The 27882-nt window shown below is 38.2% G+C and overlaps 1 protein-coding gene across 1 annotated transcript in view; it reads right to left on the reverse strand.

Moving 5' to 3' along the window:
• Window positions 1-2565: 2565 nt before the first annotated feature.
• Window positions 2566-27882, reverse strand: part of WASF1 (WAS protein family, member 1) — a 31873-nt gene continuing 6556 nt past the window's right edge. The window contains exons 2-8 of the mRNA XM_008936513.1: window positions 20816-20950; window positions 12205-12358; window positions 11394-11511; window positions 10493-10665; window positions 7142-7321; window positions 5140-5774; window positions 2566-3476 (exon numbers count right to left, since the gene is read on the reverse strand). Of these exons, the coding sequence (XP_008934761.1) occupies window positions 3319-3476; window positions 5140-5774; window positions 7142-7321; window positions 10493-10665; window positions 11394-11511; window positions 12205-12358; window positions 20816-20950 (1553 nt within the window). The 3' untranslated portion in view covers window positions 2566-3318. The remainder of the gene's footprint in view (window positions 3477-5139; window positions 5775-7141; window positions 7322-10492; window positions 10666-11393; window positions 11512-12204; window positions 12359-20815; window positions 20951-27882) is intronic.

A 27882-nucleotide genomic window follows, 5' to 3' on the forward strand; every position in this document is an offset into this window, starting at 1 on the left:
CTGAGGAGTGCACCCCTGTGCCACATGCAGGGAAGGAAGATTTTATTGCCTAAAGTTTAGGGTTTTTTTTAAAATGCCTCCTACTTTTTAAATCCCAGTTTAAAGGGATATCTAGTATTTAATGGTTGTTGTTCACAACACACGACTAGAAGAAGAATCAGAATTACGTCTCTTTGTAATTTTTCTTCAGTACTTGTTCTCTTATATTTACTCATTTTTTTTGGTCTGTCCGTGATGGCTGTGTCATTGTTGCTACTCTATCTTTTGATTAAAACTCCAAGTGACGCATTTTGCATCTCCCTAGTTTTCTGTTCCAGATCTGAGTGACTCTTGTTTCTTTCTTTACACTTTATTTTGGTTTTTTGTTCTCTCATTTTGCATTAGGAGAGGTAGATAATTTTTAACTGTCCCAGATTACAGTTCAAGGAAGGTGTGAAGTTGAATAAAAATTTCTCTTTACTTATATTGAATATTACTGACACATTATTTTCATGGCAGACTTTGAGCCTTAACCAGCTCCTGCAAATGCAGTAAACAGAAGTAAACAACAGACTCTGTAAACAGTTCAATACAGAAGACTTGATTTAGTACCTTACAAGACAAAGCAATCAATAATCTATTATACATCTAATCACAGGCATGAATAGCCCAGCAACTCTCTGCACAGCGTTCCACCAAATGAAAAGGGATGTTGGGAGACCACAGTAAGGGGGACACAAATCACTGAGATTGCAAATGCATTGCCTGGAGTAGATCTATAAATGCAAATATTCAAATTCAACAATCACCTCTCGTTACTAGTGAATCACACTATTGCTATCAGGAGACTAGTTGCTATGGCAGAAAGCTGTAGCAGTGGCAGAAGGCCAAGAATCCTGCCTTTGAAATGTTAACTGAATTTAACTCGTGACTTTTCTCAGCCAAGGTTCATTACTTTGTGTGACTGTGTCATATTAAATGAGTGCTTTGTCTGCCCTGGGTACCAGTTTGGAAGGGATATTATTAATCACCGAGACAGCAAAGCAGGTCAATGACAACCATTTGTTAATAAGGACTTTTTTTTTTTTTATGTCCTCAAGTCCAGTATATGATAGCTACAGTCACATAAGCACAGTTTTGTTTCCTTCTTCTCTTTCTATTCTTTTTTTCCCCCCTAAGTTATCTGCTTGCTTTAGGCAAATTCTATCCAGTTCAGAGTGCCTGGCCGTGCTCAGAGTGTACTTACAGTGCAGGTGCAATGGTGCGATGAGGAGATCCTCTACTTTGAACAGTTACAGCCTAGGCACAAGCATGCTGCAGCTCGCTTTTAAATGAAAACACAGGCTGCTGTCTATAACATTCACCAAGGAAAATCAGGAGTTTAGAGACTTCAGCAAGGAACAGGTATAAACACCAGTTGAATAGTGTGATCTTGTGAATGGCAGAACTACCTTCACTACAGAATTTAGGCATAAGCTCTTCTTTCAGCTGCCTGAAGCGTAGGTCTGGCTCCCTGCTTAAAGGGTAGCTGCAGGTGCATATACTGCACGTGGGCTTGCAGATCCTAGTCTTTACAGCTGTGTAAATGAGATCTCTCAAGCTAGTTATCGGGCCAAACTTGGCAATTTAGGATTACCAAGATCCAAGGAAACACCTAGATTAAACACCACCAAATATTCATGCGGCAGCGCTTCCAGCATGTTTTCTTTAACATCATGATGAGCTATTAAGAAAGACATTCACTTGCAGGTTCACAAACTGTGACAATGATTTTCCTCCCACAAACACAAAGGCATTACTGCTGCAGTGGAAAAAGTCTTGAATATAGTAGGCCATGTACAAAATTGTAGTGGAGGCTGAGATGGTGACAGTGAAGTTGGAAGGGCTCCTCCAGTCTGCACCTCAAGAGTTTTGCCCTGTCCCAAGAGTAAGTTAATAACCACATGCCCCTGTAAAACGGTTCTGTAGCCTGTAGAACAATTCGTGTTCTATGTTCAGAAATCCCATTCTCACTTGTTTTCCTCTATGACACAATTACATCTTCCAGGAATGAGACTGCAAGACAAGAGCACTCTTGCACTCTCTCATGCTCCCCTTCACGCTTTTGAATGTGTGCTCAGACTTGAAGGAGTTATTCCAGAGAAGGGAAACACAAAAGCTCTGTGCAACACCCAGTATGCTGCTAGATGGCACTTAAAAAATACCTCTGCAGTATCACTCATGTTCTCTTGTTATCTTTCATTAACCACAATTCTGACTGCTGCATGTCTCCTCAAGATAAAAAAAAAAGAACCTGCCATCATTGTAAGAAAAAACAACCCTAAAGCACATAAGCCACAAGCTCCCAGTTTTTTATTTTTATTTTTTTTTAACTAATGGATCACAGTAAGATCTCAGCTTTTTTTTTTTTTAGATATGCATGCAAGTACCATTTGATGAGACATGTTTTCTTGTTTAATATGGCTCCTTATATCAAGTGCAGAATATTTATTGTAATTTTGTATACCACAGATTAAATCTTTGAAATTCAAGGATCCCTCAGATATAACTGTGAAAAGCAGGCTTCATGAAAAAGCAACAACCAGGAACATTTAAAATGAACCATTTATTAAATCAAACTGTTATTTTAACAGTTACATAAGTTACACAGCATGTTTAAGTCAAAAGATTTCACAAGGAAAAAAAAACTTTAAACTTTCATTATGCAGGCAAAAATAGTACCACACAATATGTACCTGGGAGGGAAGAAGGGAAGGGGAATCTCTAAACATTCAAATAAGGCCATAATTATTTAAAAACAACAATAAAACAATAATAGCCCCCCCAAAGATCCATTTTCCTTACAGTGTGTTCAGTGCTGCTAACTATACGTACTTTCAGTGTACAGATGTAATTGAGGCAGTGATACCTTGGATAGCTAGGTTTAATGTTTTAAAACACTATCAAAAATGGAATAAGGCTCATTAGTACATACAGCTGCCCTTGGAATGTCAATCTCAGTTGCCTTCATTAACTTAAAATTCACAAAGTGCACAGTTAGGATATGCCAAAAATTTGAAACTGCTACTCTACCAACAGCTGCCCATGCTTAATACTTAGTGGTCTATCAGAACAAAGTATGTTCTTTCAAAAAAGACGTGTAAGAAAAGCCGCTGTAAAACATTTAGTTTCGAAGATGCACTAGGAGCTTTTTGTAAACTGAAAAGTAGAAAAACATGGGATTAATTATGTAAAGAAAAGAATACAAAACCCACTAGAAATGACCATCGAACTTCCAAAGAACAAGCACCACAACAGACATTAGCATTCGATTTTGCAGTGTACAGCAACGTAGGCATTTCACTCTAACCAATCCACTTCATCGAATTCGGAATCGTCTTCCGAGTCGCTGTACTCCACGGCGATGCGGCGAGACAGGATGGTGGCAACGTCGTTCTCGATGCGCTCGTGCTTGGCCTCTTGCTCACGCTGCTCCTCAACTTTGCGCAGCTGTATACCTGGAGAACATCACAGCACAGACATGTCACTCTCCTCCTTTATCAGCATGCAAAGCATTCAGCTCACGATCCACAAAACACTTTGCGAACAAAACTGCAGGCTGAGGACATTCCCTTCCTCAGACAGAGGCTCTCTGTCAAGTTTTTAACGGGAGGCATGTCGGAACAGAAAGGGCAGACTACCTCATCAGCCCTTCTACTACATTACCCTGCTTCTGCTTTCCCAATAAAAACACACACACGTTTTTAGTACAACTAAGTGATTAAGACATTTTTTGCATTTCCAGATACTTTCTACACTACTCTTCATGATTTCAATTAAAAGTTATAGCTATTTGACTATCCTAACAAGACAGGACTTCTTATAACCCAGTTTTGATCATGGAATGATCCGTTTGGGGATAAAGTATTACTTGAAGATCAAACGCAAAGGAGAAATAACACATAACAACAGTATGAGAAAATTAAATCCAGCAACTCAGTTAAAAACATGACAGAGGATATTTATTTTGGTTTTATACTCATGACACTACAGACTAACAGTCTCAATATGACCTACGTCATGTACACTCGCATGTTGTCAACTGACAGGCAGCAAAAGCACAGGACTTCAGGTGGAATTTAAGGTGTGGTAACTTGAGCCTTTTCTGCTTGTGCAAGATTAATTTTCAGGAATCATCTCAATTATACCAACAGGCTCTCCTTTATTAGTTTGGGTTTTTTTTTCAGATATTCTCTACTAATGTACACGCACCACTGTTGTAGATAATTCTTTAGATTAAATGATGTTACCAATTCATGGGCATATAGACACTTTAAAAATATTTTGAATTAGTATTATAGATTATCAGTTGCTATTACAGTACCAGACAGATTCTGTACTGTGTTGTAGGTGCAGGGAAAAACCAGAAGCATACAGTACTTGAAACATTTGAGAAATATTAACTCTTTGAAGACACCACACAGCCAAAGAGCAGCACTCACAGTGCAGTGGGGATTTTTCTGGCTCTAGGCACGTAAGCTGAAAGGTACAGCTTGTACCTACAGCTCCTGACCAGGTCATCAAGAAAGCATTTCCCTGCACCTCTGCCAGCGGGGCACCTTGCAGTGCAAAGACTGCTCCACTGCTGCGTTGAGACACATCAAGACTAGATAGCTTTAAGTCTTAAGCAATGATTTCTGAATGGCATTTATGTGTTGTTGTAATACATTGATATATGACCAAAATTCCAGTGACAAATGATCTGTCCTGCTTTTATCTAATGGTCTGTGAAAAACAATGTTTTTGTCTTCTATGCAACCTGTAGGTTATCAGAAATAGCTGCATTTTCAGGTAAACAGAAACAAAGAGATAATCTCCACAGATTATCTATAAACAAATGTTGCTTTTTAATAATCACAATTTAAAAAGCTAACTTCCACAGAGAACTAGTTTTGCCATCCAAACTAAACATCTGATAAGTGTAATTACAAACTGAAAAAAGAAAAATAATCTGTCTGCTTGGCAGTGCATGTGCTGTAGAGAGTAGAAAGCAGAAAGGGACTTAGGATGCATTCCTCTAAAGTAACTTCTTGGACGTGAGACATTCCATCCCTGAAAGCTCATGTGTATTTAGGAAGTTTCTGAGACTGTTCTTGTTGCCCACCAAGGGCCAAGCATTACCTTTCCGTATTGCTTCCAGCAGAACGCTTCTGGCATCGCTGATTACAGGAAGAGTTGAAGGATGGCGTTTGGGCTCAGGGGCAGGAATCACTTGGGATGGTGGAGACGGAGGCATTAGCGGGGCATGAGGACCAGGGACAATGGTTGTGGGAGGAGGGTGCAGAACAGGAGGGTGAGAAAGGGCTGCAACCGTGACGGGAGAGGAGGGTCGAATGCCAGGAGGAGGCAGGGGAGGAGGTGGGGGTGGTGGAGGAAGTCCCTGTACTTCAGCTTGTGGAGGAACTGGGTGAACTGGTACGGCTTCGCACACTTGGGCAGCCCTAGTGACAGGAGGCGAGGGTTGTGCTAAAGGAGGGGCAATTGGAGGTGGAGCTGGATGTAGGACTCCAGGAGCTATCTGGAGAGGAGCTGGTGGCGGCGGCACAGCCGGGGCCTGCAGAGCAGCTGTTGGAGGGGGTGGGGGAGGTGGGACTGGGGGTGGAGGAGTAGAAGTCATTGCAGCTCTTAATGAGGAGGTCGACAAAGCGGACGGAAGAGGTGGTGGTGGTGGAGGAGGAGGAGTGGGGCTCACAAACACTGGTGTTCTGCCTGTTGCTGGTGACTGAGGACGATTTTCTACCAAGCCAGTAGTAGAACTGAAACATCCAATAACAGGACAAAGTTATTAGAGCTGGAGAGTGGAAAAAATAGTAATAGACTCATTTCTGCAACTTAAGGATACTGAAAGCTGGGCATTAAAGAGCATTATGTACTAACATGATCTCAAGGTATTCATACCTCATATATAAGGAAATCTAATATGGAGTATGCATCAGTCTTCCAACAGCTCTTTGCTCAGATGCAGATATTAACCAGGTTTACGCTCTTATACAAACCTGCATCTTTATCAAAGGTTTCCTACACTAGCATAATTCTCCCCTCCTCCCGTCCCCAAATAAATCCAAATTATTTTCTTGAAGTAAGGTATCTAGAGATGGCTTAACTGCTTTGCTTCACAGAACTTTAAAAACAAAATCAGACAAAACAAAACAGTACAAGCAATGAGGATGAGTTGCGTTTGAAATACATATTTCAGGTTTGATGACAAGATGAGTGAAACTATATCAAAGGTCATCAGTTCTACATACAAAGAGGTTTATTTATATACTAGATAATCATTATAGTGCGGCAAATAGGTGAATGCAGTAATGAATTGATGAAAACAAAAGGGAACAGTAAAATTATCTTCCTGAAAGACTACTAGAGGATTTTTTTTTTCAGCTGTTGTGGAAAATAAATCTAAAGAATCACATATTTCAGCGTACAGTCTCCCAAAAAGTAAAAAGACATTCTCTTCAAGAGACTTAACATGCAGCTGACGTAGCAACCCTGTCCAAATTAACTGTCCTCTATTCCAAGTTGTATATACCTGACCATGAAGTAATATTTGGGGTATTAAACAAGAGGAGTGACAACCAGAGCCTCACTCTAGAAAATACTCTAAGTATGTATCCAGTTATGGAAAGGCACAAAGAAATAGAAAATAAAAACATTTGGGGGAAGAAAAATTAAAAAGCACTTGCAGTATAGCAACTGTGATGAATATACAGTTTTGACAGCTGTCTTCTTGCCATACATTGCTCCTTTCATCTAGGCTGAAACACAGCTCAGTTGTGCAAATTTCAGATTTCCAAATTTCCAAAATTCCAAAGCTAATTCCAGAGATTCCAGCATCTTTCACAGAAACATTTTCTGTATTTGCCTTGTGATTTAACTCAGAAGGCAACACAGTCACAATATTAATGGCAAGGTGAAGCCTGAGTCCATATGGCACCCTATTGGCCTTTCTCTCTAGTTCCTGCATGGCCCCGCCGCTGCAGACACATCGTGGTTGTGGACTGACACAGCTCCTAGAATGTGTGTACTGCCTGGGCTGCATGGAAGTAACACTAATGCCTATTAGTGGAGTAGTGGAAAACAAAATCTTCCCAATAAATCTGCACGTGGCTCGACCACTTCGTACCTAACGCAAGGAGGCACGGGCTTCACATCTCCCGCTACGTGCATTGGAGGTGGCGGTGGTGGCTCATGTGGCCTGACCAACACCCGCTCCTCGGCTCTGTTCAGCAGTTCAGACATCTGGCTATAGGGCAACGCAGAAAGCGAATACGATCCATCCATATGGTCCACATATGCTTGAGATCTGTAGGAAAATAGTGAAAAATGATCCACTGGAACCTTCAGTAAAAGTAAATGTTAGTGTACTCAGCCACTGTCCTATACTTCTGTTTGATTTCACATTCAAGTATCTTCTCTGCACCAATGTTGCGTATTGTACTTCATGGCCCTTTAACCATTTACCCACTTCCCATGCCATTGCTTCTAACAGCACAAGGTTTTAACAGTTTTGACAGGTATATCAGATAATTTCTATAGGATGTGTGTGATATTAGTGCTTATTAGTCACATTATTTTGAGTAAAGTAAACATAGCGATACACAGCTGTAATGGTTTGAAACCTGCTGCTCCTGGTGGGTGGAGATCTGAAATCTAAAACCAAGAGCAAGCCTGAATGAAAGGGGCAGAGACCTATTCTATTCCCACACCCCTCTTCCTGTCTTCGGGACTTCCTGCTGGGGTCTATAAAGGGGGCGAGAAGACACGCCTCTTCCCTCTTCTCTTCCTCTTCTCCTCTCTCCTGTGGTCCTGGCCGGACACACGCTGCTGTTGCTGTTTGTGGTTTCGCTGTGCTGCACATGGCCGTGGCCATCTTGGGAGCTGGGCCTGATCTACAGACTCGTTCCCTGCCTCCATCCACATCCAAGGATTGTGCATCCAGCTGCATCCACCTCAATCCAGCGACATCCAGCACTGGGGAGCCTCAGCACAGCATTTGGGTTTTGTATTTTTGGAAGTTTAACCTTCCTTGCTTTGTTGTTATTAAAATCCCTTTACCCTGTTAAACCCCTACCCTTCTTCCTTTCTGTACCCTGTCAAACCCCTACCCTTCTTCCTTTCTGTTCCCTGTTAAATAATATATTTCATTTTGTTAACTTTTCAATTGGTGCAAAGCTTTCATTACCCCTGCCTTCCTTTGTTTACCTCTCTACCTGGGAGAACGAAGGGATAAGGGAGGTGGGACACAATTCTGCTTTCTAGACGGGACAACAGCATAAAAAAAAGTCACAAATACACATATACCAGAGCCTGTTATGAAACAGACATTCTACCCAGTAATTGTTTCTGCTCTTCAATCCCTACATATATGCAACCATATTCTTTTATAACATTTATAAAACGTCCATCAACATTAGAATGGTAACATTTACAACTGGATAATTTAGCTGAACTTCTGTCAGAGGATCTATATTCCAGTATACAGAGAACTCACAACTTTAGAACTAATACTCCGTAGCTATACAATGGATGTAAGGAAGATTATCTATCTATTATTGAGTAGTAGCAGTAAATAAAGATGACTCAATTTACTTGTTAATGACAACTTCAGATGCACCTCAAGGACCTGATCAGTTAGAAGATTTTAATTAACTACTGAACTATTTTTTTTAACATTTCTCTATGGAATTCAGAGGAAATGCATTTGCAGGACACTTTCCAAAAAACAAAGCAATACTCTACATTGCTGCATACTGCTACCACCATAGTATCTAAGTCTATTAAGTTCTTCAGAGGTGAAGTTCTAATTCTGTTATTCGAAAGCACAGTGCTGTCCTGTATCTGAACAGCATGCTTTGCACATGCAGTGCTCTCACGCACAACAGCATTATTCATAATCACATTACTGGTACTGAGACAATCAAGGTTTAGGCCAGAGTCCTGGATAGAAAAGGATTCCTGCAACAAGTGTGTCTAATGTGGAATCTGATGTGCACCACAGCAGAAGGACAGCAGGGAAGCAGATGTTTCTGCCAACAACTTGACACAGAATTTTACGAAGGTAAGATACTATAAAGTTGTTCCCAGAAATATGCTGATCACCGTAACCTGAGTTGTACCCTACTGAGTGAAATGCGCTGAGACCATTTCTATTTTCTGAAGTGAGCTACGTTTTCTACAAGCAGGTTTCTCCATTTTTCAGACAGCAACCACTATCTCCTACAGTTGTCATCATTATCCACTGTCACTATTAAGTTTATCTGAAGGCCCTACAAAGACACACAAAATACTTTCTTAAGGTGCACTTTTGGACAGCAAAGAATGGGGGGAAAATGTAACAACTTTGGAGGACAATAAGTACTTTTCAATAAAAAAAACACAACTCCCAAAAAACATACCCCCCCAAACTCCTAATTTTATTTGCCAGCCCTCTTTCCTATCAGATGATTCTTGGCTGGCAAAATAGACTTGGTTTTGCACCAACACCAGAAGTGTTGCAGACACAGCAGCTATTTACCATTTGAAATGCTACTTTGAGCCACCAGCAAATACATGTTGTGAAATCAGAATCCAACAGGTTGGATTTTGTAATAGACTATAACCATAAATGTCAATCAAATCTTGGATTTGCTCAAGAGTAAAAAGAAGCTCAGCGTTCTCATTTGAGTTCCAAGTGGACATTTGTTCACATCACACCCATCATATAGTCTTGGCAGCGTCTGCTTAAGAAAAACCAAGAGACTGGAATAATAGGGATTTTGTAGGTCAGGACTGGAATGTAGTGACACACCTGGGTGCAAGCTTGCAACAGTGACACTACACCCTCTTCAAGCTGCAGACAACAACATGTCCTTCAGCATCAATGAACTGCAAGGATACATGCTACTCTCAAAAATAACAAGATAATAACTACTTGTTTAGCCTGGAGAAAAGGAGACTCAGGGGAGACCTTGGCACTCTCTACAACTACCTGAAGGGAGGCTGTAGCAAGGTGGGGTTTGATTGTTTTCCCCGTTAACAAGCGACAGGACAAGAGGAAATGGCCTCAAGTTGTTCCAGGGGAGATTCAGGTTGCGTATTAGGAAAAATTTCTTCACAGAAAGGGTTGTAAGGCACCAGAACAGGCTGCCCAGGGAAGTGGTGGAGTCACCATCCCTGGAAATATTTAACAGATATGTAGAGATGATGCTTAAGGACATGGTTTAGTGGTGATCTAGCAGTACTGGGTTAATGGTTGGAGTTGATAATCTTAAAGGTCTCTTCCAACCAAAACAATTCTATGATTCTACCCCTTTAAGGACACACCAACTAAGCGTGTCCTCAAAACAAGAGTTTTAATTGAGCTAAATCAATTACTTCCAGTGCATTTCAAGAAATAGCAGTAACATCTCATTATCTACCATTATCTACCATTTCTCAAGCATGTTCACTATGTAGTACGCATATCTTTATAAAGGATAGAAAAATAAAACAAAACCTTGATTCAAAATGTGAAGCTGGGCCATTAGCAACTTCAATATGCTTATGTAAGAGGTTAGCATCATCTTCTGCAAGCTCTGGACCTTGGGCTAACTTCTGCCACTCTCTTCGCCTGTCATGAGGTGCCCTTGGCACTTTTTCTGGTTCATGAGGACGATCCAGGTTTTTCTGCTGTGGGAGAGTTGTGCAAACAAAACTGACAACTAAGACAGAGTTTTTTTAATTAGTTGCATTTAAACATCAGCCACAAAATAATGAACAGCAATCCAAATTCAAGTTGGAAAAAAAAAAAAAAAATTACTTTTGGTCTAAATAGGATATGTAAGCCAAAAAGACTTTTAAGAGGCAGAAACTTCATTCTAGTGGATAATTAGTTGAATAATACAGAGGAAAAATAACTGTAGCTTTTTATTCTAAGTCTGGAATTAAATTATCAATCTGACACTTATATTTACTGTCTGTATGTATGAAATAGACAGAATAATGGTGAAACGAAAAACAGCATTAACTTTGAAAAAGCATTTAGCTTTTTCACCTGTAAGACTGTCAGAACTTTGTATTTTTAAAAAAGTGTTCCAGTGAAATTCTTCTTTCTGTATTCCTCGCCTTTTCTCTTTTTGGAGTCACTGCTAAAAGACTTCCAAGTTTTGGCAAACTTGCCGTTAGTTGCATTAAGACAGTATGAAAGCTCTAGGTGCTTCTACATTATTTTATCATTATTATTAAATGTTTATTTGTTAAAAGTTGATGGAATTGAATGAATAGAAGGAGTTTTAGTTGAACAAAGATGACTCTGTGAAGTTTTGTTATTAACTGCATAACCAATTAAGTACCATATATGCAAGTAAACATTTTCCAGGAAAAAATACCCAGAATGTATAGAAAGTTAACATATATACCTTCTGCTTCCTCTTTTCTTTTCTTTTGTCTTCTGTGTCCTGCAACATTTTTTCCTTCCAAAGATCAAAGAAGTATGAAGGATTGGTATAAAACTTCAAACCCTCTTTTCCATCATCCCTGAAATACAATGAGGCAAACAGGGCATACTATTTATTTGACAACACACAAATCCAAACATTAAGGCAAGGGAAAGGCATATTAAGAAATATCTAGTATGTCAGACCCTGAAATATGTTACAGAAGAACATTAGAAAGACAAACAATCCTGTGTCATCATTCTTTACTATCTTTCCTTGTATTCAGTGTCCTGATTTTAGAAAAGTAACTTTTAATGCAAGCTGTAAATAAAACAAGTATCATATCACATTATATCATACCATAAATCAAAGAACTCCCATTCCAGTGACTCAAATCTTGCTCTTAAAATAATGCGCAAATTTGTGTTGCTGCTCATGATTGAAACCGATTCAAACTGACTTTGGGTGAGCAAACATTAATTTCCATTAAAGACCTCTCATTCTACGTATGTAACTGCTTATTTTCTTCACTTTGCATCCAGGAGCATTACATAGTTTCATAAATGCAGATAATGAAAATGGATTTTTCTAACCATTGTTACAGTGGGGGAAAATTTGAGTGAAGTTTTAACACGTCTTCTGCTGCCTGTATGCCCCCAGCAGCTGCACAGTTTTCTACTGTGGCTCCTGAAATATTCAGGCGCTGCTCAACATGAGCAAGGTGCCTGGATATAGTGCCTCTGTTACATAAAATAAGCTAGAAATCAGGTTTGGTAAATTTTATTTTACTAACCTGTAAGGGGTGAGAATGTTAAGTGGAGGAGGCTGTTCACAGATGTCGTAAGTTTCTTGCAAAGGAATCGGCAGAGTCTTGCGGTCAAACAGCTGCTGATCTTGAATTGTGGAACTCCGGAAAGCTTTCCTCATTGTAATGTCCTGCAGTGACACTGAAAAGAGACAGTGCCATTTAAAAAAATACCACCAAAGATAGCTTATTTAGGTTAACCTGGAACTGTTTAATGCCGAATACAATATAAATATTAAGCATTACTACTAGGATCTTATGAATTTTACTTCAAATATAAATTAGTCTAGCACTACTGCCATGGCAAGATATTGCCAGATTATAAGAAAAACACGCTTGTGATGTTCTAGTACATTATCCTCTATTTAGCTTCACAGGAAATTTTTGCTCACCTGGATAGATATCAGAACTCTGTCTCTCCAAAGTAGTTCAACAAGTTGTTTACTGTATCTACAAAGTATCATTCTGTAGTTCAGAAGTACCTAATAATATTTACCAATTCCTTTTCATAGTCCTTTTGGTACTAAAAACCAAAAAGCCCTTTATCTTGAGGTATAGATTTTACCTTCATGCTATCAGCAAGTCAAACTTTGCACTCCTTGCATGAAGGCAGCAGTTCTACTTAAGGCCCACTGAGATGCCAAACCATCAAATCACTTAAGCTTATTGCTACTGATTATCTGCAAGTTTTAATGGAAGGTGATACTATCTTTCAACACATGAAACTAGTCAAATGTTGTTTTTTTAATCAGATTGCTTAATTAAGATGAGACTTCTCTGTTTAATGCAGGTGAGACACCTTGAGTCTTTAAGCACAGTAGTTAAGAATAATCCATTATCTTTATGCAAGATTCAAAGGAAAACAACACAATAGATTAAACAGTGGTTTGAAATATACTGACTTACCGCTGTTAAAGCCCATATATCTTTTTCTATTTCACAATCATTAAAATTTAGAAAAAGATCAATGGAAAAGTGACCACAACGGATGAAGCTTGCACTTTTAATTCTGGACACAGTGCATCCGTTCAGTCTTATATTTCTCTCTCACCCTGATCAGTTACTACATCTGTGAAGTCCAAGTGTGTCTCACGACTCACTTTGCAGCCAGACCTCCACTTCCACTAGCTAAAGCAGCAGCCTTTTTCATTGGTTTGATGGTTTTTTACAGGTGTTCTTTGGTTGGTTGAGATTTTTTTGTTTGGTTGGTTTTAATCACAAACAATGCTGAAAACAGTTTTAAGACACACTAGCAAAGAGTATTTTCAGCACATGCATTTTATCTCTAAATAATTATGTTTATTTTATACAAACAGGTTGATAGTAGTGCCTCTTTACTCAAAATGAGAGGACAACCCCCTCCCACATCACTATGGCCTTCGGCAACAATTTTTTAAGAGTTCATCTGTTTAAGATGAGGGCTGCATTTTACTCTGATTCCTGTAACACATCCAAGCATACACACACAAACTGAACTTCAGTTGTATGATCACAAAGGGGCAGAAGGCAGGATTTTTTCCAGAGGGCTTGCAATTCCTGGAATGTTCTATCTGCTTACTTAAGTGTACTGGGAGCATCCTTTGTGAAGCTAAAGATGGGATTTATTTTGATTTTCAGTTTGGCTTTTGAAGATTATTACAGCTGGCAACTATGTGTGTTCCTAGAAAAGTTAGGTTCTATTTCACTACAGTACCTTTCATTCTTTTTAATACTTTTAATTAGCTCCTCAGAAGCCTTTTTAAGTGTGTGAAAGAAATAGTGTAATAACCAAATGTCAGCTAGGAGGCTCAATTTCTGCACGTACTTTTGCACTCATAAATAACTACATATATTTTGTACCTGTCATGAAGTACAGGTTATTTGCTGGCAAAAGTTCACAATTAGAAGAACTGGGGTTTACCTCATCTAAAAACCTAGTCTTGGATTGTTTTATACTTCAGCTGTTTTTCATTTGGGTTGTTAGTTTTACAAATCTCACCAAATGTTCAGAGTTGCCTGGCAATCCTGCAAGTCTTTAAAATGTCTGTCACTATGCCAGACAAAAATAAAAGTTAGTATGCTTCTCTTTGAACCTGTGTACATTCTGAAGGCAATAAAGTATACTAATTTATTCCCATAAATAAAAAAAAACAGTTCTTTGTTTTAATATTGAAATGCTCACAGAGTGTGTGACACCATATTATTGAGACATGCACTATTCTATAAACTCGTTATTGGCATTCCTTAATCTCTTCAGTGAGCAAACAGAGCCGGTCTGATTCATAATCTCCATCTTATTTAAATCTCTACTTCTTGTAAACATCTACAAAGGGATAACACACCTGAGGATAATCCATCCATCCCCAACGCCAAGTATAATTACTTTCTCATAAAACAGCTACATAGCAAAGGTTTTCATAGAAAACACACAGTAGAATTTCAAGGAGCTAACAGCATCTCCCGTGCTGCTATGCAGTGACCAGCACTGACTGCAAAACCTGCCATTATCCAAAATGACCAACTACCTTAGGACAATGTCACTGAGGAGATGAAAGGACATGGCACACAGAACACTGAGAATCACGACACCGACAGAACTTGCCTACAGACAGGGATCAGGTAAATCCCATGTTGCAAGCACAAAGCAATCCTGGGCTACGTACTGTTTGGCTTACAAAGCTGTTTCTTTAGCTTGCCAGCTGGCTAAGAAACAGAAGCCCTGCGTGGCCTGCCACCTCATGGGGGAGAATACACAAAAATCTGGATGGTCATCCGGCCATTTGGCTTTGGCTGATTGACAAACCGGCACAGCAAGAGAACAGGTCAAACCAATTGGATGTATGAATTCAGGTGTGAAAAGAGACGAGACACTGAAGGAGGAACTGGAAATGCTGCAGGCATTTGACTTGATGCTGATATATTTAAGCTTCTAGTTTCCTAATTCCTAACTAGCACCAGAACCTTCATATAGCCCAAGATCCTAAATCTCATAGGATACCTTGTTCTGAATGTCCATCTGCTACATCACTTGTGTGTACTGCAATGAACAATTTCCTTAAACGCTGAGACGTTCACAAGTTAAACATTTATTCAACAATTTAAACAAATGCCAGTTTATCTTCACTGTGTCTGTTTGGATTGTATGAAAATATCTATTACATCTGCTGATCTTACTTTCTGCACACAAAATTTTCCACATAATTAAAAATTATCTATAAGCTACAAACCTTTTGCACATCTGGCTTCGAAAAAGAGATGTCAAGCCATTTTTATTTGTAATCACCAATGAACTGGGTGAAATAAAAGTATTTAAATTGCACTCTAATAAGATAAAATAACTGGGTTTCTTTTGGGTTGGACTACAAGTTAAACAAAAGAACACATCAGTAATATATACACACAGTAACGTTTCACCTCCTGTTAAGCCACAATTCCCAATTTGTAGTAAAAGTCATGTATGGAGGACACCAGTATACTGACAGAAAGAATGTACTTTTACATTTCAAAGATATTAAACATTATTTTACTTTACGTCAAACTGTTACTAGATTTTTAAAATTCTTTTAAACTCAATCCAGTGTGCAATTTATGACAAGGCTTTAAATAATATATATTGCATAATATATATTTCATATATATATCCCTTTTAAAAGCTTGCTTTCTCAACACTTTTTGCAGAATTTCATCCTGACAACTTTTCAGACCACAAACTCTTGAATGCCACAGCTATGATTCCTTGCAGAATTGAATGACAATGGGAAATATATACAAATCAATGGACTCAGTTGCCCACAATTCCCTTCCTCTGTTCAAAATGTTACCCAGTAATTTGAAAAGTACAAGGAAAAAAGAATGACAATATCAAATTAATAACTTAGCCATAAGATTCTAATTAATTGGTGATGGTGGTGAAAATTCTTTTCAGATAAAGATTTGTGCAATACAATTCCTACAGATGCTGCAATCTTGATGTCTGATTTCCACTTTTTTTTTGTTGTTTTAAATGATTATCACTTTCAACACCACCTACAATAGCACACAGCTTTATCTGCCATCAGAATACACCTGACTGGTCACTTGCAGGTTTAATAGTTGCTAAGCAGAAAGACTACTTGTGCAGAACAAAAACTGCTCTCTTTTGGGCTTGTCCCCAACACAAGGAATTCAAATTTTCTGAAATACTGATTTAAAAAAATCCAGAAAGAGCTCAAGCACTCTTTGGATAGAGAATGTATGTAGATTAACTACTGCAGGTAAAAAAAGAGAAGATGCAAATGTTAGAGCAATCATTGTAAGAAGACTCAGGAGCTGCGTTAAATGGGAGTGTGTGGGACCAGGGAGCCCCCAGCAGCCCGTTAGGGAAGTTGTAACTCACCTGCCTGCATCAAGCTGTGAGTCTGCCCATGAGCCTCAACAAAACCACCAGAGTATTTATCAAATGATATTTTGTCCAGATCCTTCTTTTATAAACAAAACACACATTATGCAATATCATGGCTCTACTGCTGAATGATTAAGCCTTTGACACACTAATTTAAAACTAATTTACTTTTAAATAACCCATAAATTGCATTGGGTGCTAAGAAATCTGGTGAAAAAGCATGGAGAGCAGTCAGAGCTTAACCCATTTGCACAGATCTCTGAGAGGGAGACGCATGCAAATCCAGCTTTCATTACGTGGAGATATGCCAGGAAAAGTGACCCATTCTTAACTTGAGTCTTTTTCTTTATTTGACTTTGGGGGTAAAAATTCTTATGAATTAATTGACAATAGTGTTGTTCTCCACACGAACATCTTAGATATGGAGGTCATGACCCAATTTTCATGTGCTTCCTGTTCTTAACTTTGATTACACTTATACTCAAGTCACCAAATTCCTCTTGAGAGCCTAGAGATGGTGAGCAGTCTCTTAAAATGGGATTTACTGTCTTTGCCTTCTAAATCTCAAAATAGGCTGAGCATCCTGAATTGAAAGCTGACCAAGTCAGAGGCATACAGACATAATTAGCTGTCAATCTTTTTAGGTGTCTCCCCATCAGTTGCTACAGTTTTTGCCTATAGCAAAACATCAAATCTCTCTTCAGCATTCACCGAGCAAAACTTATGAACTACTATCTTTTTCATGACAAGGAAGTATTTCTAGAATATTTAGAAAAAAACAAGCACATTTATTCAAAGCCAGAAACCTACTGAGACGCAATTCACAACATTGTTTGATTCCTTTCCTGAAGTATGCCAGGCTGCACTTCTGCCATTAAGTTGCTTGTCACAGTTGTAGCATATATGCTATAGAAATCAAGAATTTGCCTTTGAGAATAAAATCCTTATCAGTTTGAGAATTAAACAGAATTAGGCAGTTCATATTAGAGAACTACTAAATTAATACTAAAATATGCAGATAATATCTTAGTTTATGAATTCTCCTTCAGCCATACCACTTATTTCTGAGTGATACACAATTATTTTCCAGTATTTCATTACACTGTACATCAGAGCCATACTGTGTATCAGCATTTCCATAAAGAACATAAAAGCAAAAATGAATTTTCTTTTAAAAACTGTCAGAATTCTACATATAGGAAATTGTTTACTTTTACCAGTACTTCAAGCTCAATGCCACAAATAAATTCACAAAAATGTGGTAAATTAACAAAAAGATATTATACTTATAAAATCTGCATATATATATGGAGAGAGTTACCAATGTTATTTATAAAGTAAATACAAAAATTAAAAATGTTTGCAAAGACACTGTACTCTTGGGTTTATTTTCTGACCTATGAGGATATTATATATTACAGGGCTACTGAAACCATGAAGCTTAGTTCATCTCCATAGCAAGAATGTATTTTACAGTTTCTAAAATGACCCCAGATATGGTAACCCTTTAATACAGCTAACCTAGTTTCCCATACAATTGAAATAAAGTTCAGTTTACTTAAGGAAAGCAGAGGATTTCTTTTTGTCTGTATGCAAGCTTAGTATCTCTTCTGAGGGGAAAAAAAACACATGCATGTAAAAAGAATAAAGTGTGTAAAAAAATCAATTACAGTATGAAAGTAATAATTCTGAGAAACCAAGAATTTGAAAAGTGTAATAATTCAAACCAAGTTCCCAGTAATTCTGTGACAGAAAGACTATGCAGCAGGAGTCAGTTCCTTCAGCATACAATCCTAACCTTGGTTTAATTTGCTTTTATTCTTTCACAAAGATATTGTAAGAATTCAAAATGAGAAAACACACAACCTATTCCAAAAATTTAGAGCTTTTTATTATTTCGACTCTACCAGAAACATTGTGTCAAGTATCTGCACTTTGTTCAACGAATCTGACTTTGTACGGGTTTGTTCATGCCTCTTAGCTTTAAATGAATCTTAATTTCTTTCTCTTGTGTAATAGTACGGGCCCAAAGGAACACATTAAATATTCTATTACTGCCTCCTGGCAAAGAACTAGCAAATGAGACCAAGTTTACAAGTATAGCCTGTTCTACACATGCTGTTAGCTGAGCAGAAGTACCAAAATTTGCTTAATACTTGCATAGAGTGTTTCCCCCACACCTTCATGCTTTAACATCCTCCAGCTATTTTTAGCCCAGATCAGGCCTAAACCAAACCAATTTGTGATTAATTTCTAAATTTCAGGCCCAAAACAGGATACTGAAAGTTTCCTGATCCAAATTTTTAAGGAAATACAATACCAAATTTCCTCTTATGTCCTTCATCCTCAGCTGGTGGCTCATTCTGGGCAGATGTTTCTGAATAAGGAGCATTGGGGGTGGCTCGGCGACTGGATATTCTGAGGTTAATAAAAACAGTCATTTACTCATTCCTGACCTTGAGGACTACATGTGATCCTCTGAAGTACTAGCAGTCACTGCTGCTCTGTGGTGTGAGAGACAAGGGTATGCAAGTCACTCTTAACCACTCTCCTCCGGATCAAGCAGAACTCTTTTCAGCCCTGTTTTCTTTATTTGCACTGCCTGTCCCTTTCTTTAGCTATACAGTTTAGCAAATGCTACAGATGCAACAGTACTGTGAAAAGTTATTGATCTGGTGCATTTGGGACTACACACTATTTTAAAATATGTCTAGCAATTCTCTAACATAAAACAGTCATGGATATTTAGTAAGAAACCTACAGCCAAATTTGCTAAAAGACATTTACACAGGAAGGTACAATTTTCCATCTTGCTATCCTGTAAGATCCCTAGTTAAAGCATCTTTAACTCTATGACTTGAAATGGTCTCTCCATTTTCCTGAAACGTGAATGCTTGCCATATTAGATATGCCATATCAAGACATATTCCACCCTGATTTAACCCAAAAACTAGACTGTGAAGGGTAAACACAGAAATGACATTAAGACTCTTGAGTATTACCGCTCTTGCAAGACTACAGTTGCTGACAATTTGTTACTATAGACGGAAAGGATTTTTTGGTCATAGTAAATAAACATGGTATTTTATTGGAAAAAAGAGGTGTTTGTGTATGATTTACGCTCAGCTGTCAAGAGACTTGGAAAATCCCATTAATATAAGAATTCCCCTAGGCAAGTCATGATTCTGCGGAAAACCTGCTACTGTCTGTGAACAGTCATCTTTCAAAACCTGCCCTAAAATCAATGTCGTGCAAAATACAGAATCAAAACTTCCTTAGATTAATTTTGTTATTAGTGAAATTTCAGGATCAGTAACCAAGCAGGTAACAGCCTGAAGACCATGCTCCTGGTTTCACACTTCATTGTTCCATGTGAATGACACACCACTGTTATACCTACACATTCAGAACTGCAACAGCTTTCTATACTTGAAAATTGGATCTCACAAGCAATCTGAAGTTATTTTTCATGATAGGATGTTGTTCTACTTTCTAGGTCTTAGCCATATAGCCTAGAGCAGCCTCAAACTGTTCAGGGTTACAAGATCTTTCATAGTTCCACCTCTAACCAACAGAAACCCATAAAGGCAAAAAAGTTTCATGGCATTTACATATGAGGTGGTCAATATTCCTGTAGTCATCACAAAACCTATGCATCATTTAAATCCCATACAAATTCTATTTTACAGGCACGAGCCATGCCCTTTTGACTTTTGGTAGTACTTATTTTCTTAGTGCAAATATAACCAATATTTATAGTATTTAAAGCTATTTAGGAAGAATCCAAGGGGATATGTATCATCCATAAGTGGAGCTATACAACTATAACTTCATATAGAAAGCAAGATGGTAACAAACCAAATGCAAAACCCCTACTTGGACAAATGGTTACATAGCATGGGAATCAGTAGGAAGGTTAAAAAAAAAGGGTAAAGACGTATCTCCAAGCATTTACATAGTATTACATATTATTAACACTAATATGCAACACTACTGAAGGGACACATACTCCTGTAGCAGTTTTAATGCAGATTCATTGGTAACAGTACCGTTCACTAACCATGAAAATATTGAACTCGGAAAGCTGCTCAAGGCGATAAAAGTAGCAGATACAGCAACGGACCTCTCACGATCTCTCTCTGTTCTTATAAATATAATTTAAACTTATTATTTCCATTTCATGTATTAACTGTTTCTGGGTGACAAAGTAAGAAGTCTTCAAAGCAGGAGTGAACTTACATTCTTCTTCCTTCGGGTCGAGCTGTGTAACACTGACAGATAAACGATCTACCCGTTCCTGTAAGGAGTTCACTCTAAATGAGAAACTGTGTGCTTCATTGAAAAGTTCACCAAATATATCCTCAGCGTATTTACCTGAAATAGGAAAAAAAAAATAATTAAGCATATCACAAGACAGCCAAATGAGTTTGCCTTGAAAAAGATTTCCATTTTGTTTCAGAAAGCAAATCTAAGATGCATGAGTATCACTTGTAACAACCTGTACTTACTGAGTTCATTAAGAACACTTCAGAAAAGCCAAAGTGAAGTATTTAATTTGTAATGCATTTATCAGAAATTAAATTATTTAATACATTACAGGATATATATTCAATTACTATAAATTGATTTAACTATGCTGATATGCAAGGAACTAGACTGCTTAGTTTCTTGGATACATATAAAAGGATGATTTCCAGCATCTTAAGCTGCTCTTGTATGAGCAATAACTGATCTTTCCAAATGAAATTTATCTCAGAATTTCTCAAAATGAAGTACAGTTTACACTCCTACTGTTTAGAAGACCTTTCAAAAATGGAAGATCAAATAGAATCACAGAATCACTATGGTTGGAAAGGACCTCTAGGATGCTCAAGTCCAACCTTCCTCCTAACATTTCCCTAACCACCTCAAGTGCCCCATCTACTTGTTTTCTGAACATCTCCAGAGACGATGACTCCACCACCTCCCTGGGCAGCCCGTCCCAGTGTCTAACCACTCTCCCAGTGAAGAAATTCTTCCTAATATCTAATAAAAATCTTCCCTGGTGCAACTTGATGCCATTTACCCTCATCCTATCATCAGTAATTTGGGAGGAGACCAACACCAGCCTCACTACAACCCCCTTTCAGGTAGTTGTAGAGAGCAATAAGGTCCCCTCTCAGTCTCCTCTGCCCCAGACTGAACAACCCCAGTTTCCTCAGCCAGTCCCCATAAGGCATGTTTTCCATACCTTTTCACCAGCCTCGTTGCCCTTCTCTGGACCCACTCCAGCACCTCCATGTCCTTCTTATCCTGTGGTGCCCAAAACTGGACACAGTACTCAAGGTGGGGTCTCACTAGTACCGAGTACAGGGGCACGATCCCCTCCCTACTCCTGCTGGTTGCACTGTTTTCTGACACAGGCCAGGATGCCATTAGCCTTAGATATTTACATCTCGGTTAGTTAGAACCAGCTTATTAAAAATTACACACTAAAATAATAAATTCTACAAATTTATACTGAAATAAAATAAGAATCTGTTCACTTCAATAGGCATCACACATTTAGCCCAAAAGAGCAGGTGATAATGAGTTTTTCTTCTACAGAGCACTCCATACCATGCTTCTAATGAGTCCGGGACTCAACCTGGGTAGTCTGCCAATGCCACTGAACAACCCACCAGACTGCCTAGCAAAATTTGCAGTCACATTTCTGAAATACCACATGATAGCTTTTAAAACCTTCTATCATATTGCACCTATGTAATTTCTGTGGTGTTTGTGCACTTATATTGCTTTTAGAATATAAATCTCACAAATTTCTAACTGCTTGGTTTGCACAGAAGTTCTGACAGGTACAATAAGGGAAAGGACACTTATGAAAACTTTGCCTTTGGTGCACAATAAATCTGGAAGTATACGTAAAAGTCAGGACATTTTCAAATGAAGAGATGAAAAGGACAAAAACTAAATCCCTACAGGTATTGTGGAAAATACTTAAAGATACCATATGATAAGCACAAGACCAGCACATACTATTTATTCAGACTTAGCTAATAGCAGTAGAAGACCAGCATAACTATAAATAACAACATAAAAGGAGGCTATCTTAAGAAATGAACAAATACAGAAAATAGAAAGTATTGTAAGGTTTGGCCTATTAAACATAAGCCCTGAAAACTAGCCTGAGGAACTACCATCAAGCTAATACTCAATATTTCTTGGAAGATGTGAGGAGCAAGAAAGCCTGCCAGGGAGTCTATAGAGTGAACGGGTAATGATGCTATAGAGGAGTACTCAGAGAAGACAAGATCACTGCAGACAAGCTGAATTAACATTGGTGTTCAGTGAAAGGAATTAGAGAGGACCTTCATGCCACAACTCTTCTTTGTGGGAGGCTCAAATATACCTGAAGTAACTATATAAAAATGGCAAAACTAAATCATCAAAATGACCAGTAAAACGTTAGTAACCTTTTGTAACTCTCCTTAATACACATTGAAAGGTGGCAAGCACAACAGCAGGCTTCTAAAATATTTTCATGGAACATCTTGAAAGCTACAGGTCTGCAAGCCTGACATCCAAACAAGTTAGTACTGATCATTATGAAGAACTGTATTAGTAGGTCTTGGATGACTTGTTGCAGAGACAACACAGCTTTTGTAAAGTGAAATCTCTTGTGGTTATTTGACCCTGGCTGGATGTCAGCTGGCCACCAAAGCTGCTCTACCAGTCCCCCTCCTCAGATGGACAGGGGGAGAAAACATAATGGGTCATGTGTTGAGATAAGAACAGGGAGCTATCACTCACCAATTACCATCATGGGCAAAACAGACTTGGGGAAGTAATTCCATTTATTACCAATCAAAAGTCAGAGTAGGATAATGAGAAATAAACCCAAGCCTTAAAATACCTTCCCTTCCACCCCTCCCATCTTCACAAGCCAAACTCTACTCTTGATTTCTCTGCCTCCCCCCCATTCCCAGCAGTGCAGAGGGATGGGGAACAGGGGTTGTAGTCCACTCAGCATGTTTCTGCAGCTTCTCCCTCCTCACACACATCTCCTGCTGCAGCGTGGGGTACCTCCAGTGTGAGACAGTTCTTCACAAACTTCAGCTTCTGAGTCCTTCTCACAGGCTAGTTCTTCACAAACTGCTCCAGAATGAGTCCCTTAATGGGGGGTAACAAGTTCTGCCAGCAAACCTGCTGCAGCATGGTCCCCTTTCTCCACGGGTCCACAGGTCCTGCCAAGGAAGCTGCTCTAGCACAGGCTTCCCATAGGGTCACAGTCTTCTTTAGGTGCATCCACCTGCTCTGGTATGGGGTCCTCCAAGGGCTGGAGGTGGACATTGGCTTCACTGTTAACCTCCACGGGCTGCAGCCTGTTTCACCATGGCCTTCACCACAGGCTGCAGGGGAATCTCTGCTCTGGTGCCTGCAGCACCTCCTTCCCATTCTTCTTCACTAACGCTGATGTCTGCAGAGTTGTTTCTCTCATGTATTCTTAGTTGCCTCTGTGGCTGCAGTTGCACAGGTTGTTTAGTTCCTCCCCACCCCTTCTTAGATATGTTAGCATAGAGGCACTACCACTGGCACTGATGGGCCTTGGCCTTTGTGAGTGATGGGTCCACCTTTGGCTCTAATGGACAGAGGGGAAGCTTCTAGCAGCTTCTCACAGAAGCCACTCCTGTAGCTCCCCCACTACCAAAATCTTGCCACACAAACCCAATACATATCTGAAGTGTTTATAAGCACAGGGATGAAGAGCTATCTTCTAGTTAGATTTCCAAGAGTTTTGAAAGGCCCTACATCAAAGCTCTTTAAGAATACTTAACAGCTACGTCATTTAAAAAAAAAAAGACATGGCACAGATAAGGAAGAAACAGAGGATAAGGGTAAATAACTGGTCTTCACAGTTGAGAAAGGTGAATTTTCATAGGTTTCTGTACTGGGAGCTATGCTATTCAAGATAGCCCTAAATGACCTGGAAAAACATAAGATTAAAGTTTGCCAATGATAATAAGTCATGCAAAAGAAAGACACTGAGCGTGCACAAACACACAGAAATCCCAGCTGACTGAAGAGGCTTCCACACTGGAAAGAGTTGGAGGCTGGGAGATTAGTAGTATTGTACGTGTTTGCCTTACTCTTATTCTTAGAGCATCTGCTATTAGCCACAGTAAGAAACAAGAACCCCTGTCTTTAAGTACCAGACCACGGTAAAATAGATAAAATAGGTATGGAAAGTTAGCAAAGTCTACTTAGCTGGCAACCCACCTGACATAAAACTTTCTAATCTATGTCCTGAAACTCTAAAAGTTTTATGTTCTTTAACCTGTATCTGAAGCAAGAGAAATTACTTAAAAATATGACCCACTAAGAGCTAGATCACTATACTTTTAATATACATCTACTACAAATTTAGTGTATTTCAGATAATATACTCAGTTATATTACTCCATTTAATTAGACAACTCACGTAATATTCAAACATGCAAATTAAATTTAAAATCAAGTGTAAAATTTAATCCATAGAATAAGAAGCAAATTGCAGGGCTCTAAATTCCAACAACCTCCCTTTCACAGGTATATTTTAAGGCTACAGTTTGTATTATATGTATCATTTCATCAGGCTTACAATTCATTTACCTCCTTAATGAGTTCCAATTGCAAATAATCTGTCTCAAATATCTTTTCATTATGTTGCAGACAGCCACAAACATATTGCACGGAATAATTTGCCTATGCTTATGAACACTAATCCTCAAATGGGAAATACATTAAAAGCAACCTGTCGCATTTGAAGTGGTATGCCAACCACAACGTCTCTACCTACATGCCTGTTGCCAGTCTATTTAGCTTGAAGCATATTTAATTAAATGCTTTTTCATGCAAAGGAAAATATTTGCTGTTAGTAAAATGTACAGCTTTCCTTCAAAACAATACTATGTGTGTATGTATACATATGTATACAACATTCATAATCCAGTATTTATGTTGCTGTCTTTGTGTGTATTCCATAGGAATATATCTTCAATTTTGAATGGATTACAAAAAATACAATTACAACCCTGATAGAAGTGTCACAAAGAGTTGAATAAAGAAATCTTATTAAAAAAAAAATTACATTACTAAACAAAGCTGATTTTTTTCCACTTAATTTACAGGTAATAAGTTAGAACAGTAAGGAATCAAAAGCAATTCCACTATATAGCATGAAAATTCCAGAGTATTTAGAACTTCAGAAAATTTACATCATCATGGGACTAACGGATGAAAAGCTCTACTCTCGTTTCAAGCAGTACAATAAAGAGAATGACAGATGACTGTGACAAAATAATAACGCCTTAGGATCCTGGACACAGCTGGATACATAATACCAGATTTGAAAGACCAGTGATCTTGTTTGCCTATTAAATTAATTGACAATATAGACTTCTACAAATACATTATTTCAACATCTGTGAAGAGGTTATTTTACTGTATTTGCAAAACTTGCTTAATTGATCAGAAATATATCAAAATTTGTCATTTTCAAAAGGCAAATCATATTCCCTCCAGTATTACTAGCTGCTGCTCTCAGTCTACCATAATGGCATTTATTTTTATTATCAGAGAACGGGGTTTTTTCTTTTAAGTAAGAGGATACATTATTATTTATTTTGAATTAAGGAATGTATTATTCACCTTATTATTTTTTTCACAACCGTTTCTCTTCCCTCAAAGGGCTCTATTCACAATTAACCCCTCAGTAAGAAAGGGATACAGGAATGCAGCTCCCTCTGGTGTCAGTCAATATCCTCCTTTTTTGTGACAGCCAAACAAAATGTCTTGGAAGCAACATGTTGCCCTTCTTCCCTGCAAGAACCTGTGTATGTTTTGATAGCCTTTTTTGAACAATTATTTTCCTGATGTTTAAAACAGACCTATGAGCTGAAAATAGCATACTAGCTATAGCTACTAGCTGAAAATAAAATGAAAATAATACTGCTCACTGCCTTCCTAATTTATTTTTTTTAAATTAAAACTGTCCAAATCATCCACTCCTGTTCATTACCATGACAATAAATGCACAATGGCTTATAAAATCTGAAAAAAATTACTGATCAGCTTTACAGTTCTCCTCTTTCACTGTTTGTTTCTCTTGATTTGATTTATCTTTAATTTCCCCCCGCCCCAATTTCTTAAACATTTGTCCAGCACTGGCTTCTGTGCACAAATGAATAATTTCTAACTCTCCAATACACTAATAGAAACGGATACTAATGTAGAAGAAACATTATTTTTGTCTTGTTCTGGTGAACTGGGTATGTATCACATGAACTGAAGTCAACCAGAACCACCACGTAAGGTTCTGAGTCTTATAAAATAGCAAATGTCTAGCAAACTTACAAATGTCCCCTCAGAACTCCAGTCCTTTAAATTCACCCAAACTACAGCATTCTCTATGCTGCATCTGTTAGCAAATGTTAAGGGAAGGACATTTAAATTAATTATTTTACAACAGGAGATCAGTTACCATCAGGTTTAGTTACAGGCTCTCAGATAAGGACTGGGACATGAGTCCTGAAGCAGGACTTGGGGAAGAAGCCACTTCTTTATTATCTATTTGCATTTTTAAAGAAGAAAACATTTCAACTGCATCTAAACCTGAAACAGCACCCCTAGATAGGTTATGGCATCAGCAGCCTCTAGGAACCATGGTCTAAACTGTAAGTAGCTATCTGGATAGATAAATAAATTGAGCACACATTGTGCTCAATGCCATAGAACAGCATCACTTCTGGAAATTAAAAAGGATGATTCGTAAATCTCAGGCCAACACAAGACGCATCAAGCGAGACAAACACAAGGAGACAACTGTTCATTTTTGCCAAAAGTATTAATCTTAATTAACTTAGTCTTAACTAATCTGTCAAATTTCTGGAGCTGGGGTGGGGGGCAAGTTAACATGTACACAAACAAAATTTAATCCAACATACTTACAGTTGGAATTAAATTATTAAAATGTGTTATATATTAAATATGTAATGATATTACTAAATACAATGTATAAGGATGTATTATTTTAATATTAAAATAGTAAATATATTGATATATTGAGTTATACATATATCAAAATATTATTCCAGATTAAAACCATAAGTTTGGCAATTTTTATTTTTTTTTTTTAAAAGATGTAGAAATTTATAAAATATCAGAAAGAATAAGCTAAGAATTCAGTCCGTTACCCACCCATATGCTATCATTCCCCTATTTCTATTTCAATCCCATTCACATACTAAACAATACTTTTGCCCAGTACGTTTTCTAAAAAATAAAAGCAT

The sequence above is a fragment of the Merops nubicus genome, unplaced genomic scaffold, assembly GCF_000691845.1.
Source record: "Merops nubicus isolate BGI_N331 unplaced genomic scaffold, ASM69184v1 scaffold7263, whole genome shotgun sequence".
NCBI lineage: Eukaryota > Metazoa > Chordata > Aves > Coraciiformes > Meropidae > Merops > Merops nubicus.